The 22,433-nt window shown below is 36.4% G+C and overlaps 1 protein-coding gene across 1 annotated transcript in view; it reads right to left on the minus strand.

The window, feature by feature from the left end:
• LOC149075468 (uncharacterized) overlaps positions 1–22,433 on the minus strand; it is a 182,602-nt gene that overhangs the window by 87,771 nt on the left and 72,398 nt on the right. Inside the window, exons 2-3 of the mRNA XM_089242827.1 lie at positions 10,947–11,158; positions 4,050–4,185 (exon numbers count right to left, since the gene is read on the minus strand). Of these exons, the coding sequence (XP_089098953.1) occupies positions 4,050–4,185; positions 10,947–11,158 (348 nt within the window). The remainder of the gene's footprint in view (positions 1–4,049; positions 4,186–10,946; positions 11,159–22,433) is intronic.

Below are 22,433 nucleotides of genomic sequence, written 5' to 3' on the forward strand. Positions count from 1 at the left end.
TCAGGGCAAAGAATTTTATCCAAGTCCCCAAACTCTCGAATAATACTAAATAGTGTATTGCGACTGCTGCTCTGATCAGTCCGTATCAGAAAAATAACTGGAATAAATCGTTAGCGTGGCCGTGCATTTAACCACAAAAAGTTGACCCTCTATGTTCACCCCCCTTCCCATAAAAATGCATTGGATTTTTCCCCCTCAGAAATACGGATGTGAATGGGTGATGTTAGCATATTTTTGATTGAAAAAATACATAAAAATAGCCAATTTTTAATTAGAGTTTGATTTTTTTAATCAGCTAGAATGATTAATTAAGGGTAAAATATAGTTTTCCTTTATTCTACTGTTTATCTATAAACATGAAATTCTGCACCCCTAAAGTTGAATAGTTTACCATGAATTTTATTTCCAATTTTCTGAATTTGAAGTGATTTTATAAATTTCTGAACACAAACTTTCAACAGCTCTCAAAAAATGACATCGACAAGTATTCAGTTCTTTCTAGATGAAAAAAAATTTTTTTACTTATATAGCTGTATTTTATACTGAAATGTGACTAAAAGATTTCACTTCCAAAAATACCAAAATATTTCCAAAAATACCAAAAAAATTATGCAAATAAATTGGTATAATGGGGTTTTGGACAATGTATTTACCACATACAGTATATTCAAATACAGGGTGATTCTAAATTCGTGGGGCAAAGACACCTAAACAAGCATTTTTGAACATGGAATGTGTGGTCGAATCGCAATAGCAAAGGCGGTAGAAGGTGTTTTCAAAGAATGCTCAACTACACTTCACCAAACACAAATATCATACTTTTCCGACGGATTTGCTACGATATGTGCTTTCAACCATCAGATTGGATTTCAGTTCGTTTTTATTGGTTCAAGGACGTTATGCTGTGCCAAACAATGATCAAGTGGTACAAAATGGCTTGCGGTAGAATTTTCATTACCCAGGTTGCACCATATGAAGGCCTATCACATTACAATACCTCTACACCAGTGATTCCCAACGTGGGCGTTAACGCATTAGATTGCGTTGCGGGCGATGGGAGAAAACAATTTCTGAAGAAGGAGGCGATGAGACAAAAATGGTTGGGAAACTATGCCCTACACCCTTGAATGGCTGATTGCACTTATGGCAGCGAATCCGTCAGAAAAATATAATACTGCAGGACTTGGATAATTCGAACTTTCACGAAATCCCTTTGAGTTTTCTATCTAATTTAATGTTAAATTTTTTTTTTTTTAATTCGAACTTTTTCCGCATTTTTTGGATAGTTCGAAGTTGTGGAGGGAAAAAATCATGATTTTTGCTATCAGCAAATTTAGTTCGGAAAAAAATTCTACAAGAAGCCAGGCTTTGCTTCTTCTTGATCAAGTTCATAAATAACAATTTTTTAAAGACCAATAAAAGTTTGAAAATTCTGTTTCTTTTTCTACTCTTACTTTAGTAATTTAATGCCTATTTTAACAGGAATGTGTACTACTTAATACCGATTTTGATGTTCAACCTATAGATCAAAGTGTACCATTCAAAATCTGAATCTTTGTGTCGTCATTAAGAGTATAGAAAGTATCGGAAAGTTGAGATTTTGTAATACGTTAACGAAAGTATATTTCCTTGATAGCATGACAATGATAAGAAAAATTTAGGAAACAGTTTCATAACGGATGATGATGAACTGTTTCCATAAATCAGGCTTTAAACATGGTCAAGAAATTTTGCAGAGATGCTGATTCCAGAACAGCTAAAATCAATTATTATAATATAAATTATTAAAGTTCGGAAACAGTTTCGTAACTGATAATAAAATTTTAATAATCAAACCTCTATTTCTCAAAAACTCTATCTCTCGAAAAAAAATGTAGCTCGAAAAATGAAAAAATCCTTGCATTTACTGAACTAAATCAATGCCTTTTTACCTCTCTGTTTCGAAGTAGTTTTTTGGAAAACTCTCTATCTCGAAGGCCAAGTCCAATCACAGTAAAAAGAAGACACGGACATTTCTTTTCTTTTGCACAAATCTGGCTTTTCTCCGGAGGGGAAAGAAACTGAGAAGAAAATATTATTCGTATTATAGACCATTGTGTTGGTGGATCTCGCCAGTTACAGGCGGATACTGTGGTGATTGACGTGGGAAAGGGGTGGATGCCATGTTGGTGGCTTGTTCAGCATGGCAAAAAAGTCAGCCAGCAGACAATTCGAAATTGCTTCAAGAAAGCTGCGGGTTATTAGTTGTGAAGGATCAGATCTGGTGGTACACTCGAATTCCAAAACATTGGGGAATTACTAAAGCATTCTTGTTTAGTAATTAATTACTAAACAATATTGGTGAATATATGGTTGACTCGGGTAACAAAACTAAATACAATTACAAAGCCACAACAGGCTAAATGCCCAACGAGGTGGCTGAGAAAAAATGCCCATAACAAATATGGTTGTCACATGTTTCAAAAATACAGAAATCCAATTAAAAATGCAATTACAAACAATATATATACATGATGAAATACAATGCCCATAAAGAATACTTGTGGTTGTCTAATTCTAAATTTGGATAGCTTCCCGATTTACCCCAACATGTTCGTATTTCTTGTTAAACGTGTCAATTGTTAGAATTTACTACCTCCGGAGGTAAGCTATTCCATCTATTAACAGCCCTATTAGAGAAAAATTCCCTGTGACACCGTAACCTAGAATTAACTATTACCAATCGATACTGGTGTTCCCTTGTAAAAGCAGTCGATTGACGGTGTACTAATAATTCATGGTCCATCCTATCCATCCTGTTGAAAATTTTGAACACTTCGATCGTATCTCCCCGACACCTACGTTCATCCAATATAAACATATTCAAAAAATGAAGTCTCTACTAAAGCCCCATGTGCCAATAAGGACACGCGTATCTCTTCTCTGCACCCCTTCAACCAAGTCTGTGTCCCTCTGCAGGTATGGTCTCCAAAACCTTACAGCATACTCCAGTCCAGGACGAACTGAGCCTCGAAAAAGCGGAAGAATGACTTTAGGAGAACGTAGTAGAAGATGATTCAGAAGAACTAGAAAAGTAAAAGTGAAAAAACTGTCGAACATTCAGCAAAAACACTGCGTCATTTTCTGGAGCAAACTGAGAATATAGGGCCCGAAATATTTGCAGCTCTTGCTGGTATAGATGAGATTGTGAAGGCTCTCAAAAAGCAAAAAATATGCATCAATCTGAGATTACGAATTATTGTTGATAACGTGTGTTGTGAATAAAATTTAATTGGACACATAAAAAAATCAGACTGTATTTTATTGTATTTGCATACAGTGTGATTGAACACATTGGTTGTGTGTAATCAATTATTTTATTAGTATATATAGTAAAATATAGTACGGTATTTTTTAGTTTCTATCAACCGAATTTTTTGCCATTTTTGGCATGTTTTTCCTTAACCAGAGAATCTCTATTTCTCGAAAACTCTCTATCTCGAAATTTTTTTCCGTAGTGTCAGACATAGAAAGGCTTGACTGTAATTGATAAATATTATCCAAGTTGATGTTGATGATTAAGTTGCAATTTGTAGTCATTTCAAACATCTAGGATAGATTAATTTGATAATTCGAAACTTTTTCCCAGCAACTTTGGATTTCGAATTAACCAAGTTCGACTATATGTGTTTTTAGTGAAGTGCTATTGAGCACTATCTCCACCGCCTTTACTATTGCGATTCGAACACATATCCTATGATCAAAAATGAATTGTTTAGGTGTCTTATATCACCTCGTCCCACCTTTGTCCCATGAATTTAGAAACGCCCTATGTACACTGAACCATAGGGGGTTAAGAACGCATTTCGTTATAATAATGTACGAAAAAGAGGAAAAGGTGTATGTCAAAAAAACAACTTGACTGCCCGAATGTTTGTTTCGGCAAGATTTATTCCGAGGATAAGAGCAATCTTTTCCACGGCAAAGCTGGGTCAAGGACTTGTCGGAAAAGGATAAGCAGTGTTAGAATATATTAGTGAGGAGAATATGGATGGACAAACGCTACTCACCCATAACGTTCATCTCTCTCTCAGTCTCGACAGTCTGAAAGGAAGGAGATTCCGCCGATACCTCGCATCGATAAATTCCCGAGCTGTTCAGATCAATATTCTTCAGGTAAACGCACGTCGCACCAGACTTCGACAGCTGTAATAAATGACCGTACTTTATGATGGAAGGCAATAAATTTCTCTATCTTATTACTCTCCCGCCAGCCATTAATACAAATACAAATACAAATACAAATACAAGCAGATGACACACTTATATGTATTTTTAGACATCCGACCGAGAGAATTTACCCGCCAACTCGCACTTCTTCGCTCGAAGTAATTATCATATTATGACGCTATACTTTCTCGTCCCGTTCGCAATTGTTCGTGTCACGGTTAAAATGTCGACGTTGGAATTTGAAGGATCTCTCTCGAAGCATTTTTATGTGAATTCTAGTAGGGGGAATATCCACTAAATATTCTAGCATCTATGTTAAAGTTTGTTCATTTAATAAATAAAAGTATCTAACACGCATATAGAAATTGATTATTTTCTACCACTTATGTTTGCAGCATATTTTCCCGAGCTTTTTGTTCCACCTCCCCTCCCCTTCTTCAATTTGTTTTTCTCATTTCCCCTCAACTCAAGATAATTCATAGTTTCTAACACGTTAAGACAAACAACATTTGCGATGGAACCGAGGGTCGCAAATGACTTTTATCATCAGCTCATTTTAAAATGGAAATAAGCCATCGGCGCCAAAAAAAGGAGGAAAAGTAACCCAAGAAGTAAAAGGGAAAAAAATTATTTCTCTTTAGCCGCATTCATTAACATTATTTAATACCTTTAGGCAGGCATGTAACTATGACTTTTGAAGGGGAAAGGAGGAAGACAAACGCGTGATTTGCCGGCTTTACCCCACTTTTCTTCTTTCTTCCAAATGAGTTGCACTGCAAGTGTACACATATATGCCTACTACTACTTAACCGTATATGCAACTTGTACACATTCCCCCAATGGGATTTCTAATGATTTGGTGTATGCCTCCTCCTCCAAACCAGATCATGGCCCGTCACTCTGTCTCAATGAAGAGATTTCAGAAGGTGGTCGAAGAAGACCTGGGCCTTGCTGGAAGTTGTGCATGTATGCTTTGTTAGCCTAACGTGAAGGCCCCCACTGGCGCCACAGTGGTGGTCGGCTGAAGTTGGTTTTCTGTGGTTTCCAACTTCGAGGCGTGAATGCGAGCTTATCTCCCAGTTAAAAAGTCTCGCCACAGAGAACAACAGGCCTGCAACGATATAAATATTCAATCACTATACTTCACTCGTAGATGGCAGCACTGAAAATGCAAAGCACGACGCCAGATAGGCACTCAGACTGTTAAATGCCCACACACACTTCTGGCACAACTCAATCGGTAGTAAATTGCCCACGGTGATAGACCAGAGTTGTGCTCGGTTTGAATGAATGAATGTGCAACGATAGCTGTTTAACCCGCTCTTTAAACGAGGGTTGGGTAAGGCCGCTGTGCAATGATGGTTGAGTCAGAGCACTATAAAATGATGGCTAGAGCAGAGGAGCCATGGTAAACGATGGTTATCCTACTGGCAAAGGATGACTGTTTGAGGTCATTGGTAAACAGTGGTTAAATAAAACAGCTGGTAAACAATGGTTGAGTAAGGCCACTGTCCATTGATGACTGAGTGAAATCACACATTGAACTTTACAGTGTGGCATATTTAAGTACCTGTGTGACGTCTCGAGCTCTCTGTGAGACAGTTCTAGAAGACCAAAAGATTTACAGATATCATTATAGGCAGTGGTTCTCAAAGTGTGCGTCGTGGCTCTCTGGGGGAATCGCCAAACTCTGTCAAGGACGTCACACCGAGTCTAGGATATTGATGTCTGCTAACATTATGATTAGTTGGATTCAGACTCTATCCCATTCGCGCAACTGTCATGAATGTATCGAGAGAATGTGAACATTGTGTGTGGGAGGGAAGGGGGGGGTGAGTGATGGTAGAACAAAGAAGACACTGGGAAACGATTTCTGGGTAAGGCACTGTTTAAAGGATGTCTGAGCAAATGCATCTGTAAACGATAGCTATAGCAAAGGAACCACTGGTAGATGATGGCCAGGGTAAGGAGTCGCTGATCACTGGGCCGAGGGAGCCACAGGGACCAAAAGTTTGAGAACTGCCATAGGGTATTCTGATAACATATATTTGAATTTCCGAACAAGTTTCACGGCTCGCAGAATACTTAAGAGAATAAATTTTGAAAACATTTCTCAAATTTTCACCTCAGCTCAGTGATGGACTCTAGTACACGTCAAGCGCTGCCATGCTAGATGAAGCAGAGATAACGTGTTCCCTGTAGGAGAATCGAAATCACGAGAAATTTGATGGAATGAAACCTCTCAGAGATTTAACCTGTCAGAAGAGGTTGTGGCCGGAAGCCCTTCCATAACTCAATCTCACTCGACATCCGAACAATATCAGAATAGACCAATTCCCCATCCAAATGTGTGACATAGCTGGTAATCTAAAATTTGCATAAACAGATGCAGAGTCATCTTGGTTTATTACCTCACTCTTACTAAGTAGACTCGTATGCAAATATAATGACCGGAATGCTTTATCAGCTTATTACATATGTATTTGCTGAATATTAAAGCGCTTCTGTTCTCTATGCCCCCCCCCCCCTTCGCATTATGTTTCGGATGATTTTTTGTGAGGATTACCATTGGTGTACAATGAAATATTCCTTCCATATGTATATGAAAAGCTTCTCTGCTGCGCATTTTATTTGTGTAATTAATTTAAACTGCACGGTTCCTGGATTATAAACAACCATAAACTTCCACAATTTGTCTTATCGACGTCAGAGTAATTGATCGGCTTCGGATGTGCCACCATCGTATAAGCCGTACCCATATTACGCTCAGTAATGGGATTTCGGATCAACCTAATGCTTGACTGGAGGATAAATTGTCCGTTTTTAATCCTCACCTCCTTAAAGATGAAGTTTAATCTCTCTTTACTAAGATTGTTGATGAAATGATCAGCTTTGGGCTGAATATCGTCGCTTTCTCTTACTAGAAAAGACGTCGGAATTTCTTGTAGACATCGTTGTATATTTGAGCCTCGGGAGAATAACAAAATTCTCCATTTGGCGCGATTCCGTGCATAAATTATCGTTAAACAAATCTTTAACCCTTAGGAAAACTACACATTCAATTTGTGCCCTGTATTTATTCAGCATTAATAGGCACTTATATCTTGAAATATTTCGAGCTTTGAAACTAACACCACATACAGATGGGGATATGGTAAGTAAATACAGTATTTCCACTCTAAAACGTCATCGTCACTGCAGATATTGAAAGAATAAAATGTAAGTTGCGTGTTATATCTGAGTATGATAAACATTAGATGCATTAGATGCATCAAATCTGAATTACCGTTTGTATATTGATATTTCCTGCTATTAAAGATAAAAATTATTTTCTACATTTTATATTAAATAGAAATACAGTAGGTATAATACATGTACAGTTGAATGGTTACAGTACACTGAAACCTAACTACATCGATACTCTATACAACGATATAAATCCCTCTAGAACAATATATTTTTTTTCAAATCTTATGTGGAATCATCTATACCAGTGTTTCCCAAAGGGGGCAATATCAACCCCCCTGGTGGGCAATAGAATGGATCAGGGGGGGCGATAAAAGATACGGGTCCTATGGATCTCATGGGTTCGCTTGAGTTTGGGGGGCGGTTAGAGAAAAAAAGGGGGTGATGGAACAAAAAGTTTGGGAAACTATGGTCTATAGTTTCTAAAATTTGTTCGTATAATGTTAAATTCCTCTCGATACAATATGATATGCTTTATTACAATAAATTTCTCTATAATGTTTTTTTTTTTTTTTGAGAAGATTTTGGAACTGCTGCAACGATATTTTTCATATTTCGTGCTCAAAATCAACTTCAATAAATTTTCAATTTCCTCACCAGTGTTTGTTCATTCGAGGGTGTCTAAATGACATCAGTATTTTACATTATCTACTCTCCGAAAACGTTAATGAAGTTGCCGTGTAACAGTTTGTGTACTACATTAAAGTGTTGCATAGTAAACCACTTAACGAAGCTTTCTAACAGCTGGCTAATGAGAAGATATATTTAGGAAAGAGGAAATTCAACTGCCCTTACGGGGAATCGAACCCACGTCCTCTCGCTTTACAGGTTCCTACCCGGGACGTGGTTCGATTTCCCGCAAGGGCGAGAAATTTCCTCTTTCCTAAATATATCTTCTCATTAGCCAGCTGTTAAAAAGCTTCGTGTGAATAGCGAAGAGTGACATTATCCCCTCGCGCAAATCACTTTACGGTGTGAAGCAAATGAATTTTATTAAGTAAATAATCAATCAGAACTTTTTGCTGAGAATAAATATTTATAAATGGCTTTTATGGCAGTACTAACAATGTAAATTCTGAAGAGATGCCAATTACAACATAAATTTTACGGCGACTGATGATATCTCTCGATAAAACGATCACCCCCCCCCCCTAACAACGATATTTTTCTTGGTCTGCAGAGTATCGTTATATCGAGGTTTCACTGTAATTAAAAACAAAGTTTTATTCATTTTCTCAACATAATTTTAATGACTGTTTTCGACATGTTTTCTGAAAAGAATTAATTATTTCCCTCTCTGAAGCCTGTAAAAATACAACAGACAGCTAATGAAGGTGACGAGCCAAGAGGTGCAGACATTAAACATGTCAAAATCGAGGAGACGGGATAGTTCTGCTGTTTCTTAAGAACGCTCAAGACATTTTGTCTGACACATTAAAAATTGAAGTTTAATTTTCCTTCATGTGATTCCAAAATGTGGTTTTAATTTGCAATATGCAAAAAGGAAATACAGGGGGGTCCGGAACTCCACCGACAAACCTCTAGAGATGATCGTGCACGTCAAGACAAATAATAACTTTCGTCATTAGCTTAACTTTTGCAATAACTTATACCTAACCCTCCACATATATCTGTGCAATTGAATCATGCTTTTCCACATCTTCAAATCGTTGCGATCGAAGTAGCACGCGGTCTCTGCGATTTAGAACTGCAGAGTTGCATACATATCCCCCAGAAAATCGAGTGATCTTTCATCCAATTAGATGAAAAAGCTATGCTTATATATACTGTGACCAAAGACTTTTAGACAACCCGCTCGAAAAAAACTCTAAAACCTGGAGAGCCTACAGCTGCGCTCGTTCAATCGCCACATTAAGAACTTAAAACGACGTTTCCTATGAATACGATGTATACGTCGTGACGGGAAAAGAAAATAGCTGTCTATATACACACACACACAAGTATAAGTTCTCCTTTCTATTTTATTTTTTTCGTTGGTTCCCTCTCTGATCCAGCATCGTACAGCAGAACCTCTCGATAACGAGTACCCATGGGACCAAACTTTTTCGCCACTGACAGGGAGTGCACTCGTATGCCTCGTTTATACGGCTTTAGTATTTATATGATGTTCGTTTTCGGTCGCAATCGTCCTATTTGTAAAAGTGATACACCGGTGGTCATGCATAATCATCCATCGTCTCGATAAAGAAGTTTGATTAACTTTCGTAACATTTACAACTTTTACTGGTTATTATGAATAACTCCCAAATAAAGTTTGATAATTGATAAATAATTTGGTAATTTTTTGAAAATTTTCATAAATAATTTGGTAATTTTTTGAAAATTTTCATAAATAATTTGGTAATTTTTTGAAAATTTTCATAAATAATTTGGTAATTTTTTGAAAATTTTCATAAATAATTTGGTAATTTTTTGAAAATTTTCATAAATAATTTGGTAATTTTTTGAAAATTTTCATAAATAATTTGGTAATTGAAAATTTTGATAAAACTACATTAAAATTTATAATTTTTCTTCTTTTCAGTAAACCAATTAATTATTTTTCCCGCACATGATATGGGCACTACACGTATTTGCAACAAAAATTAAATTGAATTAAAAAAACGTGTGAAGAAGATAAAAACATTCATATAACGCAGCATTATCAGCCTTGTAATATCGGTTTTCTTCACACGTATCAACATAAGCATTCACCATCCTGGACCATAGTTATGCTCGGTTAATTTATTATTTAATTGACGATTTATCATATTTACCAAAACAAGATTAGGGGATTATACATAACCTTTGTTGAATATGATAAATTCTCGGCTTATGATCAAAATCATTAAATTAGAGTTTGGGGAAAAAGTTAGTGTTTGGATGATTTTACTGTCCGCTATATCTAGAGTATCCGCTAACTGGAAGTGAAATACATTAAAGCCCTATTCCCCAGGACCGTGGATCAGACCAGACCAGACCAGAATCAAAGTTTTTTTCCCCATTCCCAGCTCCGTGAGGGCTGACTGTGGGACTACAGACGGGCCTAAAAGGGCCTATCAAGAAGGGAAGAAATGTTTGTTTTAATGTGAGTGTATATGTATGTGTGAAAAAAGTAAGTAGAATTTGTCATATTCGGGAGGAATGGTCTTGATCGGTCATTGCTAAAGAATTTGTGCCCAGTTACCGGGAATCAGAAAAGTGTCCGTTAGGGGAGGTTCCACTGTATTCTGTCCCTTCAAAGCCATCTTGTTGTTGTCTACGATGAAAACTCTCAATAAGGGACAACCATCAGACCAGACATTTTGTCAATTAAATAGAGATGTCACTTCATCAGAGTGTCCTTGAAACGAAGATTTGACTGCACTGCACAAAATCATATTTCTTAATATTAGTTGATTGTAACATTAACGCAATTCGATTGTGTATATAGATGGGAATGAATCTCATGAGCAAGAAGAAACCATAAAAGAGGCTATTATGCTACTTACATCGACAAGAACTCCCGGCAGCGGCAGGAATTGTCCAGGTGGCCAGTCGTTGGGTACGTACCTGAAGAACTCGATGTCGTCCTTGTACCATTTGATGGAATACAGCATCTCGTTGTCGAGTTCGTAGCTGCACGTTAACTCTATCGACTCTCCTGAAACGGCTGGCGAAGGAACGTCCAGCATTTTCATCGTCAGTGCGAAAGACGATATAACTGCAAATAATGATAACAATGAAAATAACGAATTGTAAAAAAATTGTTGCAAGCAATTACTCAAGGCAACGAACACAAGTTTTGGAAATAGACTATTACAGTTTGTCAAGCATACAGGCTGTCCCAAATTATTTGCACAGCAGCGGATATCTCTGCAACAGTTGACTTAAGAGAAACATGCTCTCAATTACAAAAAGTTTTCGAAAGACGCGTGGTTACTCAAAACACCCTAAATTGTCTTAGGGGCCATATGCATGAAAAATTAGAAAAATTAACTTTTTTTATGCAGAACCCTGTGCACTTAAACTTTTAATTAGTGAAATGTAAATTCAGGTTTTTGTAAATGCTAGAAGTCATTTACCAAAACCTGCATATTTTTAAGTGCAATATATTAATGGAGATATTTTGACTTTGAATTTTTCTGCATTTGTCGCCAATAATTTTGGGTTATTCACAAATTGTGAAACGTAAATTAAATTCAAAAAAGGGAAAATTTTGTAACTATCAAAATAAATGTCGGAAAATATAATTGCCATTTATTGTGAACAAAATAATAAAATGGCTGTGCCATTCTATTTGTGTACAGTCCTCCAGAACTGCAACTTTCAAGCCAACACAGTGATAAGGTGCCAAAACATAGTGATTTCATACAATTATGTGTTACAAAAAGAATCACCCGATTTGAAATGCGTATATTACGAAAAATATTGAATTAATATTACACTAAAGATTAATTTTATATTACACGGCTAAAATTAAAGGTGCTCAATATGTCCCCACCTTGGGATGCACGGCATATGTCTATACGGTAGTCAAATTCGTCCCAAACTTCTGCGAGCATGTTTGCATACACTGGGAGTGGATTTCTGTGGACTACGTGCGAAACTGTCGGATGCACTCTACATTTTCGTCTGGCAAGCGGCGACGAAAATGTAGAGTGCATTTTTCGTGTAGTGCATTTTTCGTGTAGTGCATTTTCCATGTAGAGTGCATGGCCGTCTCGGCCAGGGGATTTCCCTTTACACAGACAACCCGTGTCTTGGAATTGCTTATGCCATCGCCTAATGCTCTGAGCGGTTGGAAGTTCAACCAGTACGTTCAACACCAGGGTATTGTAAACGAAAAGCACGATGAACAGTTGTTACGGACTCGCACTTCGCGAAGCTAAGAACACAAAACGATTTCTGTTGTCGGTCGCCATTTTGACAAACACTGAAGTTTGCGGCCAAAGGAAGAACGTTAGCGCTACCTGTCGGAAACCGCGTGAAACTCGAGATTTCCCTCTTTCTACCTATACATTATTCGATCAAAATGGATTAAAAGCTGAATAGTTATGATTCTTTTAAATCGGATGATTATTTTTGCAACACCCTGTACATTTAACGTCTCGCGATAAATATTGCAGTTTAAAATTTGTCATTTTTTTGAAAATGACTCTTCAGAGCAGGATTTAATTTTCAACAATTGGAAGTGTTAACACACGAGGACTGTATAAAAAGTTAGTTTTTTATATTTTTTTACGTACATGACCCCTCAAACAAATTTCGAGATTTTAAGTAACTGCACGTCATTTGAAAACATTTTGTAATTGAAAGTATGTTTCTAAAGTTAACGGTTGCAGAGATATCCACAGTGCAAACAATTTGGGACAGCTTGCGTAAAGTATCCATGTTAATATTCGTATATTTCTGGGGTTTTTGACGGCATAGTTTCTAACAGAGTGGTTTGATTAAAGGGGAAAGAGAGTTGATGAATGATGATGTCTTCCTTTTTCCTCTATCTCCTCGCGTCCTTCCTTGTACGTATATCCTATTTTTCCTGTCTTTCCACAGATTCCACCTCCTCCACAGTGCGGTGGAGTTTGTGGTTCACGAATCCGTCGTCCACCACATTGCTAGGAGATCACGTGACCTGGTCGATGTCACTGAGATGATGGTGATGAAGAAGAAGAAACAACAAGGACGCAACTTTTTCAGCCGAAAAACTCGACAAGAATCTGCTAAAAGAAGAAAGAAGTCCGAGGATGTTCTTTTTTCCCCTCTGAGTAAAATACAAATTATTATATGAGTAGTGTCAGCATGTACACTGCCTGGCCAGAAAAAAAACCACTCTAACACTTTGTTGGACCGTTTTCAATATAGATGTTTTATGAGTTCATGCAGTATCTCAACACGTGTGGTAAATTCTATCACAATTGACACGTTTAAAAAGAAATTCGGTGTTTATAGTGGGATGAATCCAGAAGCTATCCATACTTAGGTAAGACAACCATGATTGAAGACGTAGATGCATGAATGAGACAGCTCTAGTTTACTAAATTTTCCAGGGCGGACAAAAAACCACTTTAAAAAATACTTTACGTTTTTCAAAATTTATCAATTTCGGGTAAAACATTAATAATATCTTCCTCTATCGCAGAACGGATTTACTTTTTCAAACTTTTGCCTTGTTGTTTTTATTTATTGAGAATAAAAGAATGGAGGTGTCTCCCTCTCTGGTTTTAACCAGGCAACACAGGAAATTTGTGGCCAGGCTTATCAGTAAAACCTTAGTGGATACCCAAAAAGGAAAAAAAAACTCTCTATTAACACATTAAAACTGTATGTAAGTTTATGGAAAATAATCTAGAGAAAACTTTCAAAATAATCATGAAATTTCGTCCATTTTTATAATGTACTTTACCAGAATCACATGAAAAATAAATCACTGTTAAACTGTTTATTGATGCATCTAAAAATGTTCTCAGAAATCATCATCATTAACATCCAGAACACTTGGTTCAGAACCAGAATGGTTCTGGTTCAAGATGTTTTAAATTAATGATTAATATCATTAACATTAAGCCGGATTTTCCTAGGAGTAGAATTTCGACCCCGTGTGCAACGTGAAAACGCTGATCGGTTAAGAACTTGAAATTCAGGTTTTTTTGACCAATTAGAGTTTTCACGCTGCACGCACTTTAGAAGCCTGCTTCTAGGAAAACCTGGCTCAAACCCGGGTTTTCCTAGGAGGAAATTTTTCCCAGTTTGGGACAAATGCATAGGTTGATACAAAAGTTACGCAACCCGTTATGAAATATTATTTTTTTCAAAATTCTGTTTGGTTGTAAATATAATTTTTTCTTTGATAAATGGTAACACTATATTATTCTGAGGGATTTTTTTTTAATTTTTCATGCACAGCGATACTCTCAGCAGCTCTTAGTCTAATGATGAATGATGGGGTAGTCTAAAATGAGGTGAAACATCTTGACGAGGTCTGATCAAGATGGTTTTTTTTTCCCATGAGTAAAGAATGTTTATGATTGAGCAATGTTTCGAACTTCATTTATTTGAAGTTATTATTGAGTAGTTCACACAGTAACGAATTTTCTGATTTTTCTGCACCCAACAAGACTGTAATCTTCCGTCTCCCGGAAGACATTAGTATCAGTTTTCCGGAGAGACATTGGAGACCATAAGCGCTCATCTCTAATGAGCGCGCAATAAATGCACGAAGCGAAGAACAAAATTCTGAACTCATCTTCAAAGAATGTAAGAAACCTGACATAACAAATGGATTTGTCAAATAAGACCATAGGCGGATACGGGGGGGGGGGGGAGGAAGGCGCAGTTAACCCCAGTAAAAATATTGTATCATTGGCCTAGGCAGCAAGGCAGAAGGTGGACATTCGACCCCCTCCCCCCTCCCCCCCTCACTACACACACCTTCAGTGAATCGTTCCACCCCTTCGTTCAAGGAGCCTGTATCCGCTTATGTGTGGGACTGCTCATTGAAGTTGGACTGCTTACTTTGTTTGCATTATTCAGGAATTGAAAAGCTTTGATCAAACGAAACATTCAAGATATTGTCAATGGCTACGATCGTTCACTAATGAAAATAACATTGACCAACTTGATTCTGTGTTTTTTACAGATGAAGCTTGATTTCATCCAACAGACTACGTCAATAGTCGAAACACCGGAAGTTTGTGCACCGAAGATTCTAGAGTTTAAATTTAAAAAGCACATTCAATCAGAGAATTAAAAGGAATTTGCTGTAACCCTGGAAAATGTGGCCATTAGCCTAGTAAAAAGAATTCGCGCTTGTAGTCATAAAAAAAGGTCACATTTTTTGATGCAAATGTTGTTTTTGTATCCATAGATGTTCTTTCATTAGAACTAGTGTAGTTTTCCGATTTATTTCTTTGTAGAATTAAAAAAAAGTAAAATATTTCATTTTATAATGCATTCCGTGACTTTTCAATCACTCTGGCAGAGTTTCTTATGCCGGTCGTTCACCGAAAGCGACTACATGCGGCAAGCTACAAGAGCGGACACAGCCGACATTGAGTCCGACGACAAAGGGCGTCTGGCGTCGTCCACTGAAAGCGACTTTCACATGCAACTCAATTCACGACTGCACTCCATGCAGACGAGTGTGTCCATTAAATAATCTTGACGAAATAAATAAATTTTCTAAAAATGTTTTTAGTTTTTCAAGTTCAAACTTAATGAGTCATCTAACACAAACTCGGAAAAGGCGTTCATGTTATGAATGGATATAGTTACATTTTCAATCGATTACTACTTATCATCACAACCTATGAATGGTAATTATCAATTTTCAGCTTCCATGTTCACATGGGAAAAGAGAGAGAGAGAGATACCGAGAAGAAGAGGAAATAAACGAAGCGAATGGCATGAAAAAAGGTAAACAACTGTACTGCGCCTGCGCAAACTGACAAGAAGCGTGAGATTCCATTCGAATCGAAACTTTTTATCGTCTGCTGCTGTGGCCGGAAATCACTAGCTGAAGATCGCTGCAACGAACGAGATTCTAGCACTTTCTGTGCGATGGAATCAGTCTTGCGAATACAGACATCTGTGCGCTGCTCGTTCAAGTCGGTTCCAGTGAATAACTGGGGGGCGCGATAGCCCGGTCAATAAGATGCTCGCCTAAAGTACCAAAGGATGTTTAGAGGTGTCGCGAGTTCGATGCCCGGTTCGTCCTTGTCAGAAAACTTTCCTGACACAGGGGTACAACAAAAAACGGCGACTTGACCGCAGCAAAAAATTGCTACCGCAGGGAATCCCACATCGAGGGGTTAGCGCACCAACCTCTCGATGAGTATAAAAAACAAGCCTGCCGTTAGGAATCAGCAATAAATTGTAGGTCCCGGTCTAATTAGCCCTCGTGTGCAGAAAAATGACCGTGGTGCGACAAAAAATGATCAAAATGATCAAATGATCAAAGTGAATAACTGGCCTTAACGTGTACGTCACGGCTCCTGGGGCAATGCCAAGTTTTGTCGGAGGCATCGTGGTGAACTGTCGATGTAGATATATACCTATTCAGTGCTATAAAGTGGTTCTTTAAAATAGAATTCTGAGGGAACATGGATGAATGATGATTAAAACAAGAGGAAGTCGTGATTGAAAAAATTACCATAAAACAGGATCACTGTATTATGGTATCGTCATTCTAAAACAAGTCATCGCAGTCAGAGAAGGAAGTATACATCGATGGTTAAATATGGTCATGAAGTGTACCAAAATATCAAGTAAACTTAGTTCATTCTGATCCTAGTCTAGAACAACAGAGCCAACCACAGATAGTAAGAACTCCCCAACTCCCCGTGAAACTTGTATAGTAGATGCAATCGAATGTGCCGCGACTTTATATATATATATACTTTTTTTTTGACCAGGCAGTGTATAAGATGACCACATGACACACCAACTTTTCAAATTTTTTGACTATCCCGTTTCTATTTTATTTTAATACTGATGTCCCATTTTTTTTTCAACGAATTATTGTGAATTCATCATCTTCATCATTATTACAAATTATGGATATTTGATTCTCATAACACACACACACACACATACACACATACTTCATAACCCACAAATATAAATATTTAACTTTTTCCATAATGGAAGTATTTCAATTCAATGCATATTAACATTATGTTTTTTGAATAACGGTAATCCCATTTTGGCAATTTAAAGAGCCATTGGCAATTAATTTGGAAACGATTGGCACATTTTCCCAGTTTGACAGTCTTAATTTCTCGTATTTGTCTCAATAAAATATTATCACCCTATAGCTATTCAGTACTTACTAGTAATTCACAAATACAATTTACCTTATACGGGAATGGATCTTATAATGGAATACTCGATATTTAAACTGGTAACATGCAAATGAGTAATAATCTTCAGAAATTTCACGTAATAAATTGTAGCAAAATGCCTCATTTATATACAAATGTCCTTCTATTATACGAATCAAAGGAAATGGGCGAGAAAGAAAACTACTCAAATAATGAAATTTCTGCATCATCGGAATTTTTTTGAATGAAGTGGAAGTATTCTGAGCATATTTCAATCAAATAGTTCGTGAAAAGCATAGCGATTTGTATTTTTTCAAATTTCGAGAACGTCACCTTCCATATGCAAAAGCTATTTAATGGACAGTTTTACGATAATTCATCAGTCTGACGGAAATTGAGACTGATCTATTTCCAATACGATTATTGGAAAGTTCGGAATTGGTACATAGTTTATACAGAAGTCGCTGCTAAATCATCCCATCAATCCCCGGATCAGTGTGCTCTAGATTATTTATTTATTTAAATTTGAAGACTTTTCTGGAAGAAGTTTCATCAGTTAATGTTTTTACCTTTTTATCACGTATTTCCTTCGTATGTGAAAACGACTTTAATATTAGAACTGAATATTGCGCGGCAGAAAAGTGAGTGGCATAAAAAATGGTGGTTTTGTAGCTCACCAATATCTTCAGAACTAATTGCAGCGGATAAATTTTTTCAACTTCCTCTCTCTTCCTTCATGTTTTAGTCTTTTTACCTCTACTATATAGGGTGCCCTGTAAGTCATATTTGGGCTTTTATCTCATGTCAACCGTTCGTGGTAGACGTTTGGTTTTGTTTTAAAGGGGTGAGTGCATGAAATTGGCTTCCCATGCTTTCCTATGGGAAAAATCTCCCTCATTTAAGGAACATATAAATATTTTCTATTTACTTTAGCCACTCAATTTCCCCTTCCCCAATAATTCTATGGATATTTATTTAATTTAACACGAGCATTTATGATTTTAATTGTTGGTTATATTTCCCTCGAATTTAAGCTTCAAAAACATGCAACTTTTTTCAAAAATCATCAAAATTTACCATTATTTTTTCTGTAAAATTTTTTTAAAAGTTATTTTAATAGAAAATCGTCGTGTTAAAGTATTTAACACCGTAGTGTTGTGAAATACACAAAGTTTCACGACATTTGAAAGAGTGGTGTTCAAAAAAATTTTCCTTTTTAAACAAAAAACTTAGTTTTGAGAAAAAAGTATTTTAATGGAAAACATTAGCATATATATAATGTCTGCCAGCAGTTCATATTAAAATATTTAAAAAAATATTTCTTGTACCCAAAAACTTGAACATCGTCAGACGCGAAAAATTCCATAGCACTTGAAAATTGAAAAATTCGAAAATGCGTTTCTTGGAAAATTTGCGTGCACCAACTACCTTAAAAAGTGCTCAGAATGTGTTCAGAAATCATGTTTTAGCAGTTTCGAGAGTAAAAATAGTGTCATAAAATAAAAAAAAATCAGAATTTTTATACGATCTCCTCTGTCCTCTAATTTTCACAATTGGTCCTCAAAAACCCAATAAGGAAGATGTTGCCCTGTCTCTTCTGAGACTAACAATAAAATTCCATGTTTCTAGGTGTAATATGATGTATTTGAATCAAAAATCGGATAAAAGTTGAGAAAAAAAAACTAAATAACGGAAAATACTCGTTTTCCTTATTTATGCTGTTCTTTCCCAACTTTACTTCGATTTTTGAATTCAAATGTCTCAATGGAAATTGCCCTTAGAAATATATTTTTTCTTGCTGGCTTCAGGAGAGACAGGAAACAACGTTCTAATTGAAAATTAGAGGGCAGAGCGGGACCGTATAAAAATTTAGACTTTTTATTTTATGACACACTGTATTTATACCAAAGCCGCTTGTAAGTTCTTAAATGCAGCTCTGATTTATACTGTTGGAACTGGTACAGAATACTCTCTGTACACATTTTGAGCATTTTTTTAAATTAAAGTCATAGATCTACGACGAACCGTTGTTGACATAAATGCCGAATTAGGACTTGTAAGACACCCTGTACGTATTAGTTTCATATGAAGATGCGATTTCCAGTAAAAGCAAATTTTCTCACACATCGGTGACTTTTTCCCCGTCTTTATTCTGCGTATTCGTGTTTCTTCTTTACCAATATAGTGTGTATTGAATGCTTTAAAAAAATACTTGGTGTGTATTACTATGCAGGTTGATTATATTTCCATCTACAAAAATACGTTAAATTCGAATCCTAAATATAAGAAATTACTGAAAAATCCCCATTTTTCACTTAAAAAAACAGCCGGAAGGGAGAACAAATTGCTAATTATGGCAAAATGTGAAAAAAATTGTCTAAGTTGGAGTGAAAGGGTGCACTGTGTGTGTGTGTGTGTGTGTGTGCCTAGTTGCAGTGAATTTAAAATATATTTCATTGAAAAAAAGGCAAATATGTGAGGGGAAATTCTTATATTTATATTCATAATTATCACAACATAATTTATAAGTGCTTAACGTTAGAATAGAAGAGAAATGTTGGCTTCACAGATTTGATAGGGTTATTAGATGTTATCGGTAGAGCTACAAATGCAAATCATTGTAGAAAATCAGGGGGGGGGGCCAATCTTCTAAATTATTTGTCCAAAGATGGCAGCATCTATCGGAGAATTTATCTTTTTTTTTTTTTTTTGGTGCAATAAATGAAGAACGCATCATCTGAAGAATAGGTGGATACAGAGGATGGCGATTACCCTCCTTTCAGTAAAAACATGCATTATTGGCATAGGTGGGGGGACGGAGGAGGACATTCACCTAACCCCCCATCCCGACGTTCACTATATATACCTTGGTCTTACCCTCCCCCGTTCGGGTTAGCCTGTATCCGCTTATGATCTGAATTCGCTTGTCCGAATATGGTGCCATTCCGAGTTGGATGAGTTCAGTTTCGATAGCCCTATACTTCACCGTATATCTGAATGGTTGTTTTCAGTTGAGACAAATCGAAGACTAACTCATTCACTGTAGTACGAATATATAATACATATTTTATCATGTATATATATATAGTCTTTAGTTTTTATAATTACATTTTTTTATTGGGGATTGCTGTATTTTAGAAATGTATGACATCCATATTTGTTATGAGAATCTTTTTCTCAGCTACCTCGTTGGGCATTTTGCCTGTTGTGGTCTTGTAATTGTATTGTATTGTATTGAATAACCGGAACCCACGGACAAAAAAATGAATCAGTGTCATGTTACCCAAATCTTACGTTCAGAACAGTGTTATCCGGAAAAATAACTTTGAAGAATAGTTTCACTCCTCTCCAAAATTTTAAGGAGTGATTCTGTAAAAAAAAAGGGCTAATATTTTGTTTTTAATGGAAAACTGAGTAATCATCCTAAAAAGTATAACATCCTAAAAATTTCGAGTATTTTCACTCCTCGACGAAATTCGGAGTAATTTTTTATCTTTACAACAACCCTAGAAGGCATAAAATGCACTTACACTGGAAAAGTAATGAGTAATAAATTAAATTTTGATGCGCATCCGCGAACATTGTTCCAGACTGATTAAATAGCGGAAAAATTCTATTCAACAACCTCAAGACAATCAGAGTGGAGTTTAGAGCGAATGAAAAATACACGAATTTACTTAGAGAACAGCCTACCTGTATTTTTTTTTTTTTTTACATAAGAAAATGCTAATTTAGCCACAAAGTTCTGCAGAAACATTTGTTTGAAAGTCTTTTGTAAAACACTTTTCGCATTGAAAATATTGAACTTTAAATGTTTATTCCAAATCATTTGTTCCACACAACCAACCCCCCGATGATATCACCAGTGAGATACTTCGTTCTCATTTGATCAGAGTCGGCGGTCTCCACTGATTTCTAGAATTCAGAGAGTCTCGTCCATTAATTCACTCAAAGACCATTAACAAAGAAGCATCATTACGGATATCCGTTGAATGTAACACACTAAGGCCCCATCTTTGAATATAATGCATAATACCGTACAGATATAACGGGAAGTTCAACTTCTGTTGATTACACGATGAACAAAAACATGAGCGGTTAATTAATTAATTATACACGCAAAAACATTTTTGTTCGGCATTTCATTAGCGGAGGATCATCAAAAACCACTCGGAATTATAAACTATAAGTAATTATGTACGGGATACAATGATAAAATAAAGTTATTGTTTTGTTAATAAGATTTGAAATTATTTTTTTTTACCTTAATAGCCAAATATTAAACAATACGCCATTTAAGTATTGTTCGTTATTACAGGGTGGTTATAAATAAACTGACACTAACGACCGTAGCGCCTATTCTGATGGAGTGATTTTGATTAAGCTTGGTATATAGGATATAAGCGCCAGAATGGCGTGGTGGTAAGATGTCCATTTACCAATGTGAAGGTTGTCATCAGTTTCGAACCCGGAGAAGGATATAGATATATAACGTTATATTTCACCCTAGCGAGCTTCAGGTGGCCACCGATAGATGGCGCCTCTATTTCCAACCCAACTAATTAATGGGGGTAAATTGCGGTATAGCGATATGGTCAGAGTTGGTGTGTGGCGAAGTAGGAATTAATTCGACTGACCACGAACTTGCAGCAGGAGATAACTATATGTCTAGTATTTTCGGGTCATGTTCTCGTTAGGAGGAGATATATAGGACATGTGGACAATGGGGGGGGGGGGGGGGGGAAGAAAGATTCAATAAAAAATTTTAAATTTTTTACCACCAGGTGAAAAGTGACGCTTTTTAATGGAGTAATCTTTTTCCCATTGTCTAAATAACGTAATAACGTATATACCAAGTTTCAATAAATACCTTCACCACAACGGGCGCTAAATAGGTCGGAGTAGTGTCAGTTTAATAAAGCTGAGTAGTGTCCGTTCAATTATATTGACACTACTGCGATCTACGTAGCGCCCGTTGTGGTGGACGTATTTCATTAAAACTTGGTATATTCGTTATTTAGACTATGAAGAAAAAGAATACTGCGATAAAAAAGGGTCACTTTTTCACTTAGTGGTCAAGAACTGAACTTTTTTTTTATTATTGAATCTTAATTTTCCCCATGGTCCATATATTCTATATATATATGACAAGTTTCATCAAAATACCTCCTCCAGAAT

Source organism: Pholcus phalangioides, unplaced genomic scaffold (assembly GCF_987345545.1).
Source record: "Pholcus phalangioides strain wild (caught in Gottingen) unplaced genomic scaffold, Ppha-v1.0 ptg000015l_1, whole genome shotgun sequence".
Lineage (NCBI taxonomy): Eukaryota > Metazoa > Arthropoda > Arachnida > Araneae > Pholcidae > Pholcus > Pholcus phalangioides.